At 44.9% G+C, this 19,255-nt stretch overlaps 4 protein-coding genes across 6 annotated transcripts in view; all 4 read right to left on the bottom strand.

Moving 5' to 3' along the window:
- The window catches only part of LOC124314677 (lysyl oxidase homolog 2-like), a 30,812-nt gene extending 24,149 nt beyond the window's left edge, over window positions 1–6,663 (bottom strand). Inside the window, exons 1-7 of one of the 3 annotated variants that reach the window (XM_046779963.1) lie at window positions 5,428–6,663; window positions 2,913–5,328; window positions 2,704–2,850; window positions 2,011–2,360; window positions 1,706–1,790; window positions 920–1,180; window positions 550–811 (exon numbers count right to left, since the gene is read on the bottom strand). In XM_046779963.1, the coding sequence (XP_046635919.1) occupies window positions 550–811; window positions 920–1,180; window positions 1,706–1,790; window positions 2,011–2,360; window positions 2,704–2,850; window positions 2,913–3,228 (1,421 nt within the window). In that variant the 5' untranslated portion in view covers window positions 3,229–5,328; window positions 5,428–6,663. Of the gene's footprint in view, window positions 1–549; window positions 812–919; window positions 1,181–1,705; window positions 1,791–2,010; window positions 2,361–2,703; window positions 2,851–2,912 lie in introns of all 3 variants that reach the window. The other 2 variants (XM_046779960.1, XM_046779961.1) reach the window with 2 other exon arrangements.
- A 948-nt stretch (window positions 6,664–7,611) lies between these two features.
- Window positions 7,612–11,700, bottom strand: LOC124314628 (DNA-directed RNA polymerase II subunit RPB2). Its single transcript, XM_046779859.1, has 5 exons — window positions 11,550–11,700; window positions 9,998–11,483; window positions 9,380–9,926; window positions 8,841–9,302; window positions 7,612–8,777 (listed from the first exon to the last, which is right to left on the bottom strand). The coding sequence occupies exons 1-5, from the start codon at window positions 11,566–11,568 to the stop codon at window positions 7,767–7,769; spliced, it is 3,525 nt and encodes a 1,174-aa protein (XP_046635815.1). The 5' UTR covers window positions 11,569–11,700; the 3' UTR covers window positions 7,612–7,766.
- Window positions 11,701–11,829: 129 nt separating this feature from the next.
- Window positions 11,830–12,522, bottom strand: LOC124314888 (kunitz-type protease inhibitor 1-like). Its single transcript, XM_046780307.1, has 2 exons — window positions 12,383–12,522; window positions 11,830–12,298 (listed from the first exon to the last, which is right to left on the bottom strand). The coding sequence occupies exons 1-2, from the start codon at window positions 12,438–12,440 to the stop codon at window positions 11,997–11,999; spliced, it is 360 nt and encodes a 119-aa protein (XP_046636263.1). The 5' UTR covers window positions 12,441–12,522; the 3' UTR covers window positions 11,830–11,996.
- Window positions 12,523–12,984: 462 nt separating this feature from the next.
- LOC124314736 (cilia- and flagella-associated protein 157-like) lies at window positions 12,985–19,232 on the bottom strand. Its single transcript, XM_046780072.1, has 11 exons — window positions 18,958–19,232; window positions 18,713–18,881; window positions 18,551–18,653; window positions 18,334–18,487; window positions 18,124–18,247; window positions 17,923–18,066; window positions 17,575–17,856; window positions 15,872–17,509; window positions 15,318–15,782; window positions 13,531–13,764; window positions 12,985–13,445 (listed from the first exon to the last, which is right to left on the bottom strand). Exons 1-8 carry the CDS (start codon window positions 19,185–19,187, stop codon window positions 17,438–17,440), a joined length of 1,278 nt encoding a protein of 425 aa, XP_046636028.1. The 5' UTR covers window positions 19,188–19,232; the 3' UTR covers window positions 12,985–13,445; window positions 13,531–13,764; window positions 15,318–15,782; window positions 15,872–17,437.
- Window positions 19,233–19,255: the final 23 nt, after the last annotated feature.

Below are 19,255 nucleotides of genomic sequence, written 5' to 3'. Positions count from 1 at the left end.
CAAAATATTAAAACGATCCTGATCCTGCCCCCAAAACTCTTTATCAAATTGCAATTGAAAAAACAATAGAGATAAAAAGAGAGATTTAATAGCTTTAGCATTGACTCGAATTTGCACAGGTGTGTGCCGGGCAATTTAGTTTCAACTTTGGAAGGGGGGAAAGTGGAAACTTTGTTTAAGGAATGGCGATAATAATGGTCCAGGCAACTTTGACCTTTTCTGTTGTTGGGGGATTTTCTCATCAGGAGCTGCTATTATATCACATTATCCAATGTGTGGTGGTGGTAATAGAGTTGCGCAGGCGACTATTGTAACAATTGTAGAGCAGACGGGCCAAGGAGCAACTCCCGCGCCAAAGTGCTGGACTCTCATTACGTCGAAACAATGACGACGGGAGTAGATGAGCAGCAAAGTGCTGTAATGACCAAGTTTCGATCCTCCTATCAAAGTGAAAACCTTCCCAAGACTCGTCTCGGTGAATCCCCCCCCTGGACTGAACCGGAAATAGCCGTGTAGAGACAGAGAGAGTGAGAGGCTGGACACACTTACATGTGACAGGCGTGCCATTCCCACATGTGCTTGGGAATAAAGGGCTTAAAATCGGCCGTGCCCATGTTGGCGATCCTGGCCGTGAAGCGGAGCAGACGACGCGTTTCCAGGTGCCATCCGTACGGGTCGTCCTTTTGCACTTGGTAGGCCGAAGCGGCCAGGCAATTCTCCTCCATGGCGCACTGCAAAAAGAACAACTGGCGATCCTCCAGATGGGCCGTCCGCATCATTTCCTGGTGATCCGGGACCAAATCCGCCATTTCTGTTGCCAATGTTCCATCAGACAAAAACAAAAACAAAAACAAATAAAAATGACATTTAGCCTATTCCGGCCGGCCAGAAAAATAAAATAAGAAAAATAAGACAAAACCTGAAGCGCAGACGACGGTGGCGATGTTGTTGGCGTTGCCCGGGCAGCTGACGGCCCCGAACCGGTCGTGCAGACAATCCATGAGCGATTTCTCCGACCCGTGACATTTGACTCCGCTCAACGCCAGCGAGCTGCGATTGCCGCCGAAAAAGTCCGTCTGCAGGGCGTTCTGAGCGTAGCCGAGTTTCAGCTCGCGACACACGACGCCGGCCTCAAACAGACTCCATCCGTCTCCGCAAATCAGTCCCCAATCATTGGCGTCTGTTCCGAAAAGAGAAATCAAAATCCCGAACCTTTTTCTTTTCAAACGACAGGATCAATCCCGACAACTGAAATTCGATTCTTAGGTGGGCGGGAAATAGAGACGGGCTTTTTGCACCATTTGCTGTGAGCTGGATCGATGATGTTTGTCTTCAAACAGACTTTTTCCCCCAAAAAAAAAGAAGAAGAAGAAAAGGATCGAGATAAAAGGATCTGCTCGATAATGGCTCCCAACTACATGTGGAAGAGGGAGAAACAAAAAGCCAATCGAATCAATAGGATTTTAGCCAGGAGCGCTGCTGGACTTATTTTTTTTATTATTATTTTCACGAGTCCTGTTGATGTTTGAGCCAATTAGGAGCGGGATCGTCTTACGTCACAGAATCCAGCTATAAAAAAGACGGCGGACGCTTAATTGCGTATTATTATCATTATTACGGGAGGGAGCGGACGTCAGTCGAGATGGGAATAGAAACAAACAAACGGATAAATAAGAGAAAGGAGAAAAAAGGTGGACGGACTCACTGTTGCCGATCTTGACTTCCACACGCCCCTCCTCCTTGGATCGACCGCCACGTAACCGGATCTTTCCTTTGCTCCCGATTATGTCCTGCACTCGTCCATACACAAATTGAAGTTAACTCGAGTTAAATATATTTACAAAACACCAGACGGACACACACAAAAAAATAAGGTCGACGGATGAAGGATCGTGCCAAGTAGGTCGGGGCATAGTTTTGAGTGGGACGAGTTTTTATTTTTAAATTTCCCGCGCCAATTTTTAGTTTTTTTTGTTTTTCAAATGTTTCAAAATTACAAAATATTAATACCTTGATGCGCATAGCGGGCGCCATGTCTTGCTGGACTCTTTTGGTGGCGGCTGATGACGCGTCGGCCGGAATTGCGGAACTATTTTCCGGTTTGGCTGTTTGTCCAACAGACAATGTGGTCCTTATCGCCCTTGTCGTCGTCGTAGTCAAGGGACTCATCGTCGTCGATGTTGTTGTTGTAGTGGTGGTCGTCGTTGTTTGGGCCGTCAGCCTGGACAAAGGCCCCGGTTTGCAGATAACTCCGGCGGCTTCCGACTCTTCGCAATCGCTGATGCCCCAGCCGTCGAACCGGCAATCCGTCAAGTTATTTTCACCGCCGACGCAGTAGAGATTGTCCATCCAAAATGGGTCTATTATTACAACCAACGATGACGACGTCAATTGACGTCATCATCATCATCATCACACATTAGTCAGCCGGCCGGACAGAGATAATAAATGCCCCCCACCCCGCCCCAATTGCACAAGAAGAAGAAGAAGAGAATAGAACAAGAGGGGCGGCTAAAGTTGGGCAGGGCAGGGCAGGGCAGGGCCGTCTCTCGTGCTGCGTTTGTTGTTTATTTTTAAACGCGGCGGGGATAGTTGGAACAACAGGACGGCCCGCTACCACCACCACCACCACCACTACTACTACTATACCGCGATTATATAAGCAGACAAAAAATATTGAACGAACGTTGCGCGCTCTCTTACATCTGGCAGGCCCGTACATGGAGTTGTGCGTCTCCTGGACCACGTCCGAGTAGCCCAGCTCGCGGCAGACCACCGTCGCATCGCGAATGTCCCATTCGTCGTCGCAGATCGAGCCCCACTTGCCCGAATGGTAAATCTCCACGTTGCCTGAATGGATCAATTCGAAATTGGATGGAAATCAATTGAAAATTAAATTAAAAATGAAAAACCTTCGTTTTCACGGAGGCCGTCGACGATGCGGACCATGCCTTCCAGTCGGCCGTTCTTCTTCAGGTAGTGCTGGATCAGTTTGGCCTTGTCCGTTCGGTGTCTGCGCTGGCGTCGAGTCCCTTCCCGGGTGGGACGTTGCCTTTGTTGTTGTTGTGGTTGTCTCTGCTGTCGCCGTTGTAATTGCTCTTGTTGTTGCTGGCCCTCGCATTCGGCCAGGATGGCCAACAAAATGGAGAGGTACATGAGCCATTTCCACCAGCACCTTTGGCTGCTGCTGCTGCTGCTGCTCCATTGGCCGGCCATTGTCTTCATCATTTCTTTTCTTTCGGCTGTCCCAAATGGCCCGTCCAATCGAAATGGAAACACTTTTGATGGCGACCGCACGCAACGAAATGGATCGCCCGTCCTTTCAATCCGTCAATGACCCCTGGAGCAAGAGCAAGCCTATTTGGGGGGGCTCAACTGGGCCACACGCCACTGGGGCGACAAAACAAAAAAAGTGGGGAGGGGGGGGGGGGGGGGCAATCAAACAAAAAGGTTGAAACAGGACCCGATAAATGCGCCGGCCCGGCAAGTTGACTGATGAGATTGGGCTCTGCGCGTCTTAATCGCGTGATCCGCTCCGAGTCGAGTTCTCCCAGCAACAACTAAAACAAAACAAGTAGCCGGCCGCCCAGATCGTGTCTGCATCAATTTGTTTGTTCGTACCTTTTTTTTAGTTTAATCAAATTGGATAAAAACCAGCAGCAGCTTTCAACTCTTATTGTTTTTCATTATTCAATCGTGTGTGTCTGTCTTCTAATTGCGATGGCACGGCCTAATAAATAAACACTTTGCGAGAGAGAGAGAGATGATCAAACACCAACTAGAAGAACAACTGGACAAGCTGTGCAAGTTGGGAAAAGTTTGAACCCAGTGGAAGCGGAGAAAAACGAGTTGCACATTCGAGTCTCCGCGGTTGGAACCAACTGAATGAGGATCAGCTGCTGTTGTCTTGCCACACTCGTGGGGTTTTTCGCCCGTCGCTCTTGATTTGTTTTGTCTTTTTTCTCTTCTGCCCGGTGTGAGGGGATTTCATTTTGTGTTTTTTTTCTCCCGTTTTAAGAGCGGCCAAAAAGGAACTCTTGGTTCCTATCTGTTACGTGTGGAGAGTCACACACCAGCCAATAGGATATGCCCGCTAGGGGACGGACCGGGCCGGGTTCCTTTTTTCTTGTTTTTGCTGGGCGCCAGAGGTGGGCGGAACTTGTAAAAGAAATGGAGGGGTGGGTAGGAGGGAATTTGGCCGCATCTTCTCCCGTTTACTCATTCGGTTTTCTTCTTTTTTGATTTTTATTTCCGAGACGAGTTTCAATTTGGTTTCGAAAGGAAACATCTCTCGGCGATGACGTCACTTGGCCGTTCGGAACAAAGGGGAGTGGCAGCCAGCCTCTCCCCGTTTCAAATAAATGACATTATTTTTCGACTAATTCGTTTGGCAACTCTTGGGCACATCATCCATCGTCCTGCAGACATCATTTGGCGACTTGTTCGAATTTCAAATTTTACCGCCATCTTGCCCATTTGTGTGTCCAGCGATGGTTCTATTCTTCGCCTTGAAACAAAAACCCCATCGACATTGACCTGAATGCACAAAAAGTTAGGAACCCGGTGATTTACTTAAAAATGATTCAATTTCCCGGCGGGCGCCGTCGGCGGTTGCGGCCCTCCCGCACTCTGCGAGACGAGAATATAAAAATAAATGCGACGTCGTCGTTCCGATTGAAAGGGCCGGCAGCCCAGCAGCACAGAGAAGGAGGAGGGCGGAGAGTACGGCAGTTCCAGGAGGATGAATTATATAAGTTGTTGCCTTCATCATCCGCGCTGGAGCACTTTGGTTATTGCAATGACGACTGGGATGGGTGGGTGAGTGGGGTGAGCGACGTGCGTTTTCAATCATCTCCATTCATGCTGGATGGGGCAACCGGATGGGCGCTTTTCTCGGGATCCCGTGGGTCGTTGGTTGGCGCTAATTTTAAACCGTTCCACCAAGGATCTATCGTCCCTTTTATCTTCTTCTATCAGTTTACATTTATTTCACAGCTGTGAGCTCTCATCCTCTCAACTCTGCTTCTGCTGTTGCTGCTGTCCCGTGCACAGAGCAGTCCGCTTCAGTTGGCACGCAAACAACAAATTGACATTGACGCCCAGTGATGACGTCAGGCGGAATCCCGTCGACTCGACTGTCCTGTCGACTGCTGCATTTGGGCCGGACCCCACATCTCGCGAGTCGTGTGCTCCTCTCTTGTTGTTGACTCTCGTCTACACTTGCGCCACAATTTGCATAGCTGGGAACACGTCGATTCCAAAAGGCGACGGCCCATCAAATAAACGTCTCATCAATTGGGTCCTTTTGGTCCCGGCAGCTGTTGGACCCTGGAAACAACATGAATAAGAACCAATAAAAAGAAAGGAAAAAGTATTTGTCGACAAAAGAAATAAAAGAAAAAGAGGGGATTATTATAATATACTCACCATTGTTATCATCCGCCCACACGGCCCGGCAATGAATGTCACCGAGGCCAGCAAAAGAAGAAGGGATGGAGTCGTCGGGGTTGGAAGATTCTTCGGGATTGCCTTGTCGTGTGTGTCACATTGACGGGGCGCATCAGCTGGCATCAGCGTCACGCAGTGCATATTATAAGGGCGGGCTGCTGCTGCTGCTGCTCCTGTAGCCCGTGCGACGAGTTTCTATTATCCTGTCCCGTTGTCGTCGTTTCGCTTCCTTCACGTTCGTTTAGAATTGGAACGAACGCACGATCCTCTTTTCTTTCTTCCTTTCTCCCCCACTCCCGTTCACGCGCCGACTCCTTGACGTATTTAGATTGACACACGCACACACGTAGACACGTCAGATTGACTTGACAACTGTTGACCTAGATATATTGGCCCGGCTTGGCTGTACGCTGCTCCCATTTCTTTTTCTTCGCCATCCAGAAAATCTTCCATCGGGCGGAGGCGAAAGATTCAAAAAGAGAGAGAGAGGGGTGTGGCTCCTGGCCGGCTAAATTCGGGAGCGAAATGGGAGTCAAGAAGCCCCTCGTGGAGCTGATGAGATTTGGCAGCGGCGAGACGACGCGCCAGAGCTGGAACGGACCCCAACAACTTTTCAACGTCATTTTTCTGACCGTTTCAACGGGTGGCGACCAACTTTGGACGGCGCCAAAAAATTCCGTCAAAAATAACAGAACCAAGAAAAACAAAATTTCTTTTTTCGTGAATTTCTCGTTTGGTGGTTGGTTTTTAGTATTTTGAGCATCGATCGTCTGTCGGCGGCATCCCATGATTTATGGTCTCCTCTCTACCTCGCACCCCCCCCCCCCCCGTTGCACGTCCCTCTAGCGTCTCTCCTGGACACGGCACAAACACAATAAGTCATTGGAACGTGGGACGAAATTGCGTCGGCCAAACTCGGCGGCGGCGTCGGCGTCGGCGACTGGACTGACTTATTGTGTCTGGTGCAATCACTTTGACTTCGTCTTTCAACTTTTCAGCTCCACGCCTTTCCCAGTTTCCAGGTACGTATATATATATATTTACAATGCGCTGAACAGTCGCCAGACTAGTGTACGTACGTCTATGTATACCTGGACGACGGGCAACCATCGTCTACAAAAACATCCGTCCATCAGCAGTCGCCAGGATCAATCACGCAAGCCATTCTCGCGCCATTCCTGACTGGCCAATTCAAAAAGTTTTCAATCAACACGGGGCCGGAGGCGCAGAGAAGACAATAAACAGGAGCCCCCCCCCCCCCAACTCAACCCGATCCGCCATCATCACACACAAACACATCGCACCGACGTGTTTGTGTGTAAGTCGATGGATAAAAACACACAAACGGGAGCGAAAGGCGTCGACGGCGGGAGTAAAAGGCGACAAAGAAACACAACATTGGCATTCCAAAGTTTTCGAGTCGTCCCACCCACCCACACACACTCGCAAGAGAGAGAAAAATAGCTCCACTTCTGGGTTCTTCTTCCGGAGGAGCTTACGCGTCGGTCGTCACGTCCTCCACCGACGACTCCCCTCCGCGTTTAGGTATTCTCGACATTTGTATTTTAAATGCCCTCTTTTTAAACTACCACTACCAACAACAACAAATGCGCGTTGGGTTAACATTTGCTCTCCCTCCCGGAATTTCTTTTGGCTGACTCGTCGTTTCGCGTTTCGTGCAGATTTTTTTGCTTCGCGTTTAAAAAGTATCGATCAATCACGGATTGACAGCGGCGACAAACAAACAAGGCGCCAATTTGTTTCGACTCCTGTACACTGCCGGGACTCTCTCTACTACATACTTGAGCAAAGAAACACACAAAGTCACTTACTCTCTTCAACGTGATGGATCGATAGTTTCTTCGGGGCGGAATTCTGCCCAACTCCTTCTCCTCCAGTGCAAACATCATTATTGTTTCCGTCCCCCTTTTTTTCGGCGATGCAATAAGATGAAGGAGGAAGAGCTGGAAGGGCGGGGGGTTAGAGTTAGAGAAAGAGACTTTGACTTTGTCTATCTGCTTCACTTTTTTCCCTTTGTCCTGGCTACTTCCTTTTTATTTCTCCATCTGTCATTGTTGGAAGGATTCTGGCGAAAAAGGGAAGAAACAAAAAAAAAGATTTAAATAACGACAGGGTCGATAAAACAAGTTTGAATTTTTCTCGTCTTTTTATCTTTCCACCGTTTAATTCGGCAACTTTTCGAGTCGACACGTAATTTCAGAAAAACCCGGCGGGCAAACACAAGAGGGGGGTAGGATTTAATCGAAACGGATGAAAAGGAACCCCCGGAAAAAGAAGAAGAAAAGAAAATGGGGAGATTAGATGACCATCAAACGGGGTGCAATGTTCATCGACATGAGCTCCTGGAATAGGAGCTTTGCAGCGTAGGGGAGCCGAACTTGGGAGATTTGCGTCTTGTTCTTGCAGCCCTTGCACTCGAACGTGTTGTTGCGCAAATTGGCCACGGCGATGATTCCGCAGAGGTTGCAAACGTGGATGCGGTAAGGATCGGAAACTTCAAAGAGACGCTCGCGCAGGAACTGAGCCGCTCCGTGGGCGATTTGACAATCTCGTTCCATCTCTCCGAATCGGAGACCGCCGTCGCGGGCACGACCTTCCATGGGCTGGCGGACGAGGATCTGGACCGGACCTCGGGCTCGAGAGTGGATCTTGTCGTCCACCATGTGCTTGAGACGCTGGTAGTAGGTCGGGCCGAGAAAGACTTGAGCGCTGAGCTTGCGACCAGTGTGGCCGTTGTAGAGCACTTCGTTGCCTCTCAGGTGATAGCCGTACTCTTGCAAGAGGTTCGAGATCTTTTGGACGTTGACGGCGTCGTTGAACGGAGTGGCGTCGCCGATTTCGCCCTTGTTGGCCGACACTTTGCCCTGAAGGCATTCGATCAAGTGACCAATTGTCATACGAGACGGAATGGCGTGCGGGTTGATGATGATGTCGGGAGTCAGGCCCTCGCAAGTGAACGGCATATCCTCCTGGCGGTACTGAATTCCGCACGTACCCTTCTGACCGTGACGCGAGGCGAATTTGTCGCCAATCTGCGGGATGCGGACCGAGCGGACGCGAATCTTGCAAAACTTGTTGCCCTCGGCGTTCAACGTCAGCATCACCTGGTCCACAATGCCCGTCTCCGAGTGACGCAGGAAAGTGGACGCGTCTCGTTTCGAGAACTTTTTAGTGGTGCTCTCCAGGTCGTCGTCGTTCTCCGGAAGAGTGATCGTTTTGCCAATAACCACGTCATCGCCAGACACACGAAGTCCAGGTGCAATGATGCCGTCGTCGTCTAACTTGTCGTAAATGGCATTTCTCATTCCCTAGACGAAGACAAAATGTGATTACCGAAGAAGTTAAAAAATTCCGGAATTCCGATCGGTTACCTGGCAATGATCGCGGAAAGGCTTCTCGAACGTTTCCTCCTGATCGGCCGATCGTTTAGACTCTTGATCTTTGTAGGATCGGAAAAAGACGGAGCGGAAGAATCCTCGTTCAACGGCGGAAGCGTTTATGATGACGGAATCCTCCTGGTTGTATCCGGTGTAGCTGAGAATGGCAACAATCGAATTGATGCCGGCGGGCAACTCTCTGAAGCGCAGGTACTCCATGGAGCGTGTCGTGACCAAAGGTTTCTGAGGGTACTGCAGGACGTGGGCCAGAGTGTCCATCCGGACGTGGAAGTTGGTAATGTACACTCCCATGGCTTGTTTACCCATGGCGCTTTGGTAAGTGTTACGAGGCGACTGGTTGTGATCGGGAAACGGAATAATCGAGGCGCAAACTCCCAAAATCATGGCCGGATGAATCTCGCAATGCGTGTACGTCGTACAGTAGGCGTCTTTACCCTGGATAAACAAAGCAAAACATTCAACGAATGGATGGGGTGGGGTGGGGAAAGAAAAAATCAATGCAGAAAATTTACCTGGCGCAAGTCTTCGGGCGACATGGCAATCATGGCCGTCTCCTCCTCCAAAGTGTCAATATACTCGACTACACCAGTGGCCACCAGTTCCTGCCAGCTGAAATTGATGTACTCGCGCTGTTTGAGCATGTCAACGTGGCGCTTCTTCAGCAACAATTTGCAGTTCTCGACGATCAACAATGGACGACAAATACGGCCGGCGTCCGTGTAAATTCGAATTTCACGGTCCTGGATGTCGCGCACCATCGATACTTCAGACACGATAATGTCCATCTGACGACGCAGTTTGCGCAGGGTGGCCATCAACTGCTCCGGGTCGCGATGGATACCCACCCAGCAACCGTTGACGAAAATCTTGGTGGCATCCGCAATGGCAGACGGAGCGATTTCTTCCAAGTTCTCCATGGACCACTCTTCCAAAAACTCGAGGATGGGCGACGGTTGGGAACCGACGGAAATGTAGGCCATCAAAGCCAAATTCTTGACGAGACCGACAGCAGCTCCTTCGGGCGTTTCGGCTGGACAAACCATTCCCCACAGCGTGTTGCTAAAATAGTTTTAAAAAAGGTTGTGTAATAAACAAAAGCCGATGAAAATAATTTGAAATCAATGACTTACTGGAGCTGACGAGGTTTGGCCAGTTTACCGTCACGACCAATGGGCGAATTGAGGCGACGCAAATGTGACAAGGTCGAAGCGAAAGTCAATCGGTTCAACACCTGAGAGACACCAGCGCGCGCCTGATGGGCTTTTTTCTGGTCTCCCCAATTGCCTGTGGCCAACGAGTAACGGAGTCCGTCGGTGATGATGCGGGTCTTAATGGCCAGTTCTAAATTGAAATCTTTTCCTCGATCGATGAATTTCTGTGCGTACATTCGGACTTCTTTCATCAAAGTTTTGAATAGGGCTCGGAAGAGGAAAGCCATCAACGGTCCGGCGAGATCCAGACGTTTGTTGCCGTAGTGATCACGATCGTCCAGCTCACGGCGTCCCAAGGCAGCCAGCAGCAAGCGATGGACCATGTAGCCGAGGAAATAGGCTTTCTTCGTCTCGCAAAAGTCGGACACACCAACGTGAGGCAACATTTCCTTTTGGAGAATCTCGCGGGCGTACTTGATACGCTTCTCTTTGGTGACACCAGGCCTGGCACCGCGAGCACCGATGAAATTCAAGGCAACATTCTGCTCCTGAATGACGAAGGCTTCGTCCAGCGAAGGTTTCACCATTTCCATCATTTCGGGGTCTTCAAAGTCGTAGATGATGTGCTCGAGAATATCTCGATCGGCCACGAAACCTAAGGCTCGGAACACAATCATAATGGGAATTTCTTGCTTAATGTAGGGCAGAATGGCAATGATACGCTGGCCGATGGCGGATTTCTTGATGCCCTGACCACCACGTGCCAACATGTTGACGTACAAGGTGGAGGTTGGACGTGACGAGTGTTCCAAGCAGGAACGAATTTCTGTCTTGTAAGCGAATTTGCCGTCCTTCATGCTGAAGACGTACACTGTATTTGTGGCCATCTTCTCTTGAGCAATCAAGACTTTTTCTGAGCCGTTGATGATAAAATAGCCACCAGGATCGAGAGGGCATTCATTCAACTCACACAAATCACGATCATTCATTCCATTCAGCAGGCAATAAGTGGATCTCAACATGATAGGAATTTTGCCAATGAATGTTTTCTGATGCTGAGTCTCGACCTGCTCTTCACCTTCTTTGTGCACAGTTTTTGTGATATCAACATACAAGGGGGCAGAGTAGGTGAGATTTCTTAGCCTTGCTTCATTAGGCATCATGGCTGTCGGCGCACCGTCTTTCTCCCAATGTGTAGGTTTCGAGAGGTAAATCTGCTCAAATTTTAGGACATATCTCGGAGGGTTTTCTACTTCCCCCGAAGAATGCTGGGCTTCTGCCTGAAGGTCAATGGCAGGTGAATCTTCAACAATTCTTTGTACAGACATCTGTATAAATTCATCAAACGAATCAAGCTGTTGTCGCACAAGACCTTTTTCATCGAAATATGCGTTAATGACAATCCAACAGGCTTCTTGCCAAAGCTCTGATGAGATTTCCTCGCCATCTTCATCCTCGATCGGATCTTAAGTAAAAAGACACGTTAAAATGAGAGAAAAAATGTATGAATATCATCATATTTCGATGTTACCTTCGTCTTGATCGTACATTGTGTTATTATACGAAAAGACAAATTAATTATAAATTAGAAAACGACTGCAATGTAAAGATTCGTTGGCCTTTGCAGCAGGCAGTCGACTTTCGTTTCGTTCACTGTTGTCGGAAAAATCTCAATTTCGACATCTGCCGGCTGCCGGCCAAATCGAAAATGAGACGCAAGGTGGCGTTGCCGGATATATTTTATTTTCGCCGGTTTATTTAAAAGTCGATAAAAAAATATTTTCTTTTAAAACACGAAACAACTCGTAGTATTGTGTGAGTAAATAAGAAGTGTATTCAAAATTAATTTTAACTGAATAATATAGATTACATTGAAAGACAATCCATGTGATCAATGTAAGAACAAGTCTTTAAATTACTTTTTAAAATAAAAAAAATAACAACGTTGTGCTAGAGAAAAGCATTTTACATCAACTGATTACTTGCCAAGAACGTAATATCTGAATTTCTGCAACGAGGGATATTGCTGGAAGTCCTCAACGCTCTCGTAGCTGTCGAAATTATCTTGATCACAGCGCAATTCGCAAAGGTCTTCGCTGGCGAATAGATTTTCAGATCCTCCACAGCCAGTGTAGAAAATCTTTTCACAATCCCTGGTAGCAGAGTCGTAGTACCACTTGATGGAAAATTGATTGCAACGCACTTTGGGGTTGAGTGGTGGCAAGAGACAAACCGGATCCAATGGTCGTTGAGCAAATACCGGTACTGGGACCGCCAATTCTATTCAAATATATTCATAAATCGTAAAAATGAAAAAGCCTATGTTACATAAAACTAAAATTTTAGATTTAAAAAATCACTTACGAGGAGCAGCAGAGGAGAAAGCGACGAGGCAGAGCATAACGACGAACGTTGCCGACATTTTCTAGTTGAAGTTTATGGAGTTGAATGGAGCAAATGGAAAAAACCTTCTTCTGCTTTCGACTGAAGAAGGAAGGAGTCAGACTGCTGGTACTTATAGTCCCGCTAGAGATAATTACGGTGCTGCAATCGGGCATTAGCTATAAGAAAAACATGAATTTGACCTTTCGCGATGTAACCAAAATAAAAATAACCGCTTAATCATTCATCCCTAAAGGAAGAGAAAAGCGCGCATCGCAAAAGAATTAAACACGCACATATCGATAACCGGTTTGTGCAGTTCACCATCTTGAGCATTGTCTTCCTTTGAAAAATATATGCACCACATGATTGCACAATTATTTATTTAGCTCCGGGCTCTTTATATCAGAGCTTCTAATGTACTTACTTAAACATAAGCTCGGAATTATAGAGAATTCGAATTGGTTTCGAATTTTATGTTTTCCGTTTTATTTGTATAATTTATATTGATTTGATTCATTTATTGAATTAAATTAAATTTTAATTTTAAACCAACTTGATTATATTAAAACTGAAAAAATGTATTCTAATCAAACTTCAACTGTATTTATATCGGATTACATTGGAAGTTAACAAAAAAATGTAACTGCGGATTGAGAAAAATGTCAACAGTAATAAGTTGGTACAGTATAACCTGGATTGAAATTCAACAAACACATCAAACTGAAAAAAATTATTGCACAATTGAAACAGAGCGTGAAAAAAGATGTGCGTTGCAATTAATCCCAATAGCGACCGAAGACCTCGATGCTCTCGTGGCTGTTCAATCGGTCGTGGACATTTTCGCAGCGGAGTTCGCAGGCCAATTCGGAGTTGAAAACATTTTCAGTGGCGCCGCATCCGGAATAAAGGAAATCTTCGCAGTCGCCATCGACCGGATCGAAATAGTACTTGACGGAGTAGTTATTGCAGTTTTGTGTAGAATCAGCAACAGGAGGCAATAGGCAAACGGGGTCTAATTGAAGGACTGGAACGGCAGCTCGTTCTGTCAAAATTAAAAAAATGAAAAGCCAATTTCAATTAAACAGCTAGATTTTATGTTCTAATAATATTTAAATGATTTAACTTACGGGGAGCAGCTGAAGCAAAGGCAACCAGGCAGAGCAGGATAATGAATGACATTTTCAGTTTGAAAATTACTGGATATTGCGAGTAATAAGTGGTTGTACTGAGCAATATCTGCGTTCGACTGAGGAAGATGTGTCGGATGGCGGGTTTTTATAGGTCGGGTCTGTGACTGGTGGTGACTGGTCACACCTTTTCCGTAACTGGCAAATTCCAGAAGTCTTCGCCAGCAAGTCATCCTTGAAAAAAAAAATATCAAGCTTGATCATCAAAAAGTTGTCCACAAGGTGGAGAATAAGCAACATCACGATTTTAGATACATCTAAAAAGGAAGCGCATAAACAGTAAACTGGTTTACATGTTCTCACAATTTTCGGCGTCTTCGATTCAAGAGAGAAGGAACAGGTTCCGCACAAATTTTTCGAATTCGCCATGTTAATTTTACTGGGTAAAATCGGAAAACATCGAAACTTTTGTTCAGTTCAAGTACCGAATAATATATAATGCAGCATTATTCGCGGAATCAGTTGACTCTGCTGTTAACATGAGTGCATAGGTAAAAATATTTAAATAAGATTGTCTTATGTTACATTTAAAAATCATTAATTTCGTATCTGATAACAGTTTCTGCCAGGTGATGCTTAGTTCTTTTAGTTGGCTGATTGAAAGCCAGAAAAAGACCAGTCATTTAATTTACCTGAACACAGTCTATATATGTAATATGCCCAAACGAGAATAGAAAAAAAAGGCTTTTTGGTGTGAATGGCCTTTGATTAATCAAAATGTAAGACGTAGTAGGACGAGGTGGGAAAAAGGTCCCGAAAAATACATTTTTCTGCCTTTTGTCTTTTGTGTAGAACTGGTTTAGCTGCCTTCAATATCCTGAATCAGACACGGTTAAACTCTTTCGCCGCTAGTCAAATGCTGTTTTCAAAGAAACATTTCCATACGTTGCACAATAAATATCTGTCAAAAGCCAAATGCAAGGAACGCGAATAATTTTTCAGTGAATAATTTTATGAATCGTTAAGTCACGACGCCCTTGAAATTTGTCATTCAATTGCCCAATTCATTTTCTGTTGCTGATCAGGTGACTCGCTACAGTTTTGGTAATTTTCCAAATGGAAACATAATGACACTGTACTTTCAAGGTTAAATGATATTTGGTCACCAGTACCTAAGTAATGCTTGTGTACTTTTTAAGCTAAATTCATCCCCCCCCCCCAATAAAAAATTAATAAAATTACCTTTCTAAAAACAAACTTCCAGTTAAAAAAAAAAAGTTATTGTTTTACAGATTTGGAAATTGCGGTAAAAACTTGTTCTCGTCGAACCGCCGTCTCGGCCGTCGGCCCCTTTTTTGATGAAAAAAAGGGGGGGCCTTGAAAACTTGGTAGAGAAAACGCCCAAATGTTTAAAGGGTCAATACACTGTAAAGACGTAGAAGCGAGCGTAGAAGCCACAAGGTATGAACGCACGATTATTCATCTTTTACAGAACGATGATCAATGATGATCAATAAGAGTACTTGAAATTTCACAACGTCACGATGTATAGACGGAACATGTACGAAACATGATCTGTCAAAAAACAGAATATTTCTTTCAGAAAATCTAATTAGATTGGATTAAATAGGACAGAGCACTGCATGAATAAATAAATAAATAAAAAAAAACTTTTCGCAATTCGATTCTACATAATACGCCCAAATTTTGCTCAGGGTTTTTCCCAGCTCATCCTTGATGAAGACACCACCGACCACACCTTAATACTGAACCTGTTGTTACATTACTATCCATGCCATTTTAATTCAACGAAGTAAAAACCGGCATTCAACGATGCGTGTTTTTAATTTATTTGCTTGTTAGTTTGTCTTGGGGGGCGCACGCAGTTGTCACTGTAAAAATAAAATGGGTGTATCCCTTTTTTGTGAAAAACAATCTTTATTTGTAGTGTGGATGGAATAAATAAACTTACAGATTAAAATGTCTCGAGTTGTCATCAAATTAACAAGTTAAAGAAAGGAATAAATTTGGACAAAACATAAAATGAAACGTTTTTCACATTTAGTTTAGACACGCTAATCTGCATTCGTTGAGCGAGTGGAAATTGTTGCCATTTTCACCGCATCCACTGTAGACAAAAGACTGGCACGATCTGCTGGATGGATCGAAATAATATCGAACCCAATGCGCTCTGCAGATACCTCTCGATAATGGAAGGAAACATCCGCTGGCAGCACGCGAAACTCGGTTCTCTGCATGTGAAAACATATTTCATTAATTGATGCAATCTACGAGATACTATAGTTATTTATTTCGATTGGGTAAATTTGAAGGAACTTACGTGGTGCGGCCGAGACCAAAGGAAGGACCAAGGAAGCGATGCACGCCAACAAGACGAAGACAAATAGTGATCTAATAGTCAGCATTTTAGTCAGATTCTATTCGCTGATTTTCTCGCGGTTGTGTTCCGTTATCGACTGGTGTGGAAGTGAGACGAATGCCGGTGGTTTATAAGGCCGCTCGATTCGTTGATCTCTGCTGCTGTTGCTGTGATCGACACTTGCCAACAGCTCGCCAATCCGGAGAAAAGAAGAAAGTGACGACGGTGAATATAAGATAGAAAAAAGGACAGAAATAAAAATCTTGTTCTACAACAGCAGCGGATAAGGTCAGGAGGAAAAGGCACGAGCTTGATCACGCAGACGTCATGCAGAAAGAAAAAAACTCAATTTCATAAATGGAATTTTGGAATATTTCTCATGTCTGCAGGCTCTCCAGAACAATCCTACCTTAATGTAAGCTGGCTTAATTCAGCAAAGCAATAGTAGTAGTAGTAACCTATATATTGGCCAACGATCTGATAATTCCGGTTTAAGAAATAATTATAAGAGACCCACGAAACTTTTTTTTTTCTGTGTCAACTTGCCATATTATGTCTTGATCGAACTATAGACCGCAACGAAAACGTGATTTGAGCCACGTTGAGCCACGTTTTTTTAGTTTGGCAAGATCTCTATAAGTAATTGGCGGGGTTATTCGCCTCAGTTGTTCTAGTTTTCAATTTGGGAGCACAGTTTCTCCCTTTCAAGAGAAATCTGTTGACGTAAGCTACGGTCCTCAACAATGAGTGCAAAAACCGTGTTGGTAAATACCCGGCAACAACCCGGTAAACCCACAGTATATCAAAAGTATAGCAAGTACCAAGTAGTTAAAAAAAATAATTTCTATGACATTGGATTTTCCTTGTTTGGCAAGTTATTCACCAATAATTTCTCTTGTAGACATCACAGGGGATTTTTGGTATAAATTATTAGTGTCTAAGTTGAACGGGGAACTTTTTTGTACTGGTCGTCGCTTCGTTTGTGAAACTACAAAAACCCCGTGGCGCGTGCTGGAAAAAAAGTGGAAATTAAAAAGAAACCTCATTTGATGGCCAATGCGATTTCAGTCAACACCCGCTTGTTTAAGATTTGTTATCAACTATCAGAATAAAATCACAATACTTACGTTCAGAGCGTTTCATTTTAGAGCTACCAGTTACTACTAAATCAAGGTCGATAGATAGCTCGACAGGTTATAGAATCCCTTGTTTTTTTTTTTCTTTCAGAATAGCTGATGGTTTCAATGAGAAATTTCGGTGAGAGTTGCTTCTTCATTCGTTTTCCTCCCAGATGTTTACCCAATGCCATCCGAATATGGACTACACGTGCGTGGAAACCTGAAACTTGCCAATTCGACTGTTTGCGTCGATTTCTAGATGGCATCTGATGATAGCTTTGAAATGGCCGTATATGGATTACATTGGTACACAATCCAGGCTACATGAATTGAAATTAATGATCAGCGTATACATTAGTGCTCAGTTATTGTAAAATCAGATAATCTAAAAGCAATTGAATTCGTTTCATTAGGAACTGAAATCTTCGTTGATAAAATCAACCACTTGAGACATAGCTGCAGTCATGTCTTCTTTGTCAGCCTGTATGAATTGAAGAAAAGAATCAAAGCTTATCAACATTGAAGAATATAGTGAATCGGAAATACCGCCAAAACTGCAGCCATAATTCGCTTGGCAGACTGAATGCCTTGCGAAAGAGCTTCGCATTTCTTCTTGTTTTTAGAAAGGTAGTCACGTGTCTTTTCGCTTGCGTGACTGATCTCGGCCAGCGTTTCCTGCTGTTTCGAACGTTCTTGCTCGTATTGGATAATTCGCTTTTGCATACTGACATTCTCAGTGCGCAATTCCGACTCGGCTTTCTCAAGCTCTTCGCATTGTACGATTTTCCTTTGAAGAAGGGCTTCAATGTCCATTTGCGTCTTTCGTTTCTGGGAAATGATGCGAATCAAAGAACATTCAGACGTCTTATCATTATTCTTTAGAAATAAACTTACACTTCTCTCCTTCGCCAATTGTTTAGTTGCTTCTTCATGTTTGCCTTCGATTCGGCTGAGCAGGGCTTTCAGCCCCTGATTCTGATATCTAGACGTGGCCAGTTGCGATTCAATGGTCACAAGTTTGCTCCCGACAACAGCCACCTAGAATATGATTAACTGTAAACAAATCTTTAATTACTCGGATGTTAATTATAGTACTTGGCGCAGTAGCATAGTGTTTTCTTCCAGGGCTCTGCGCGATGTCTCATTCAGCTTGGTTATGGCTTTCTTCTCCATTTCCTTGGCGATTTCTTTGATGGCATTGGCGTGTTCCTCTTTCATCCTGCATTAAAAAATCGATCGCTGAAGAGTGTGTTCAAAAATCAAGAGCCAAAATCGAAATAAATTGCGTAAAGTAATCGGGCTAACGTCTCGATGCGCAAAACGGTCTGTCTCTCCATCCGTTCCAGGTGCATTGGCAATTCCTCGTCTTTTCTTTTGAGACTATCATGGGCCTCTTTGATTTGGTTTTCGAAGAGATCTTTTTGAATTCGAAATTCCTCCAAAGACGTTAGTTTTCCCTCTGTCAACATTCCAATCTGATGAGCTGCTCTTCTGATTTGTTGAAAATGTTAATTTAACTTACGCAAAAGTTTGATTTCACTTGTTAGTCGCTGTTCCATATTGCCGTACATCCGTTTGGAAACTTCAAATTCTCGTTCGTAGTCTTCACTTTCTTTCTCGCGGGCCTGATTAAAATAGGAAGTAAACGTCGTCCAGAAAAAGTTTGAAGAAAAATAACGCTTGCCATTTGCAGCCCTTTAAGTCTCTCCTTGAGCTCTGCACATTGATCATCTCTTGATTGCAATTTACGATGCAGATATTGAATGATGTCTTCGTTGTCTGATCGCAACTTGTCGAGAATATCCGTAGCCGCAACGGTTTCCCTCTCGAACTTTTGACGCTCATCCAGAGCCCTGTCTCCGGAAATAAAAAAAATAAAAAAAGTTTGATTATATAAGCTCAAATAATTAAACAAAAAACTGGTCTCACCTTGACAATTTCTCCTCGAGGTCCCGGATTCGAATATTGAACCACTCCCTGTCCACCTCCGTAAGATGATTTGAAGGTACGTCACTCTTGGTGTCGTCCACTTGATTTTTGGCATCATTTCCAGACCCTTTGGTATTGCCTCTGGCTCCAGGAAATCGGGATTGTGCTGTTTTGGACTGCGAACGTGTTGAGGCAGCTGAAGTGTCATTTCTTCTGAAAACGCTAGGCATTATTAAACAATCTTTGAAAATAAATAACACAATGAAAAGGGTTTCAACACTAGTTGCTAAGTTCCACC

Source organism: Daphnia pulicaria, chromosome 10 (genome assembly GCF_021234035.1).
Source record: "Daphnia pulicaria isolate SC F1-1A chromosome 10, SC_F0-13Bv2, whole genome shotgun sequence".
Classification (NCBI taxonomy): Eukaryota; Metazoa; Arthropoda; class Branchiopoda; order Diplostraca; family Daphniidae; genus Daphnia; species Daphnia pulicaria.
The sequence above is the reverse complement of the archived record's forward strand: the minus strand, read 5'-3'. Positions and strand labels throughout refer to the sequence as shown.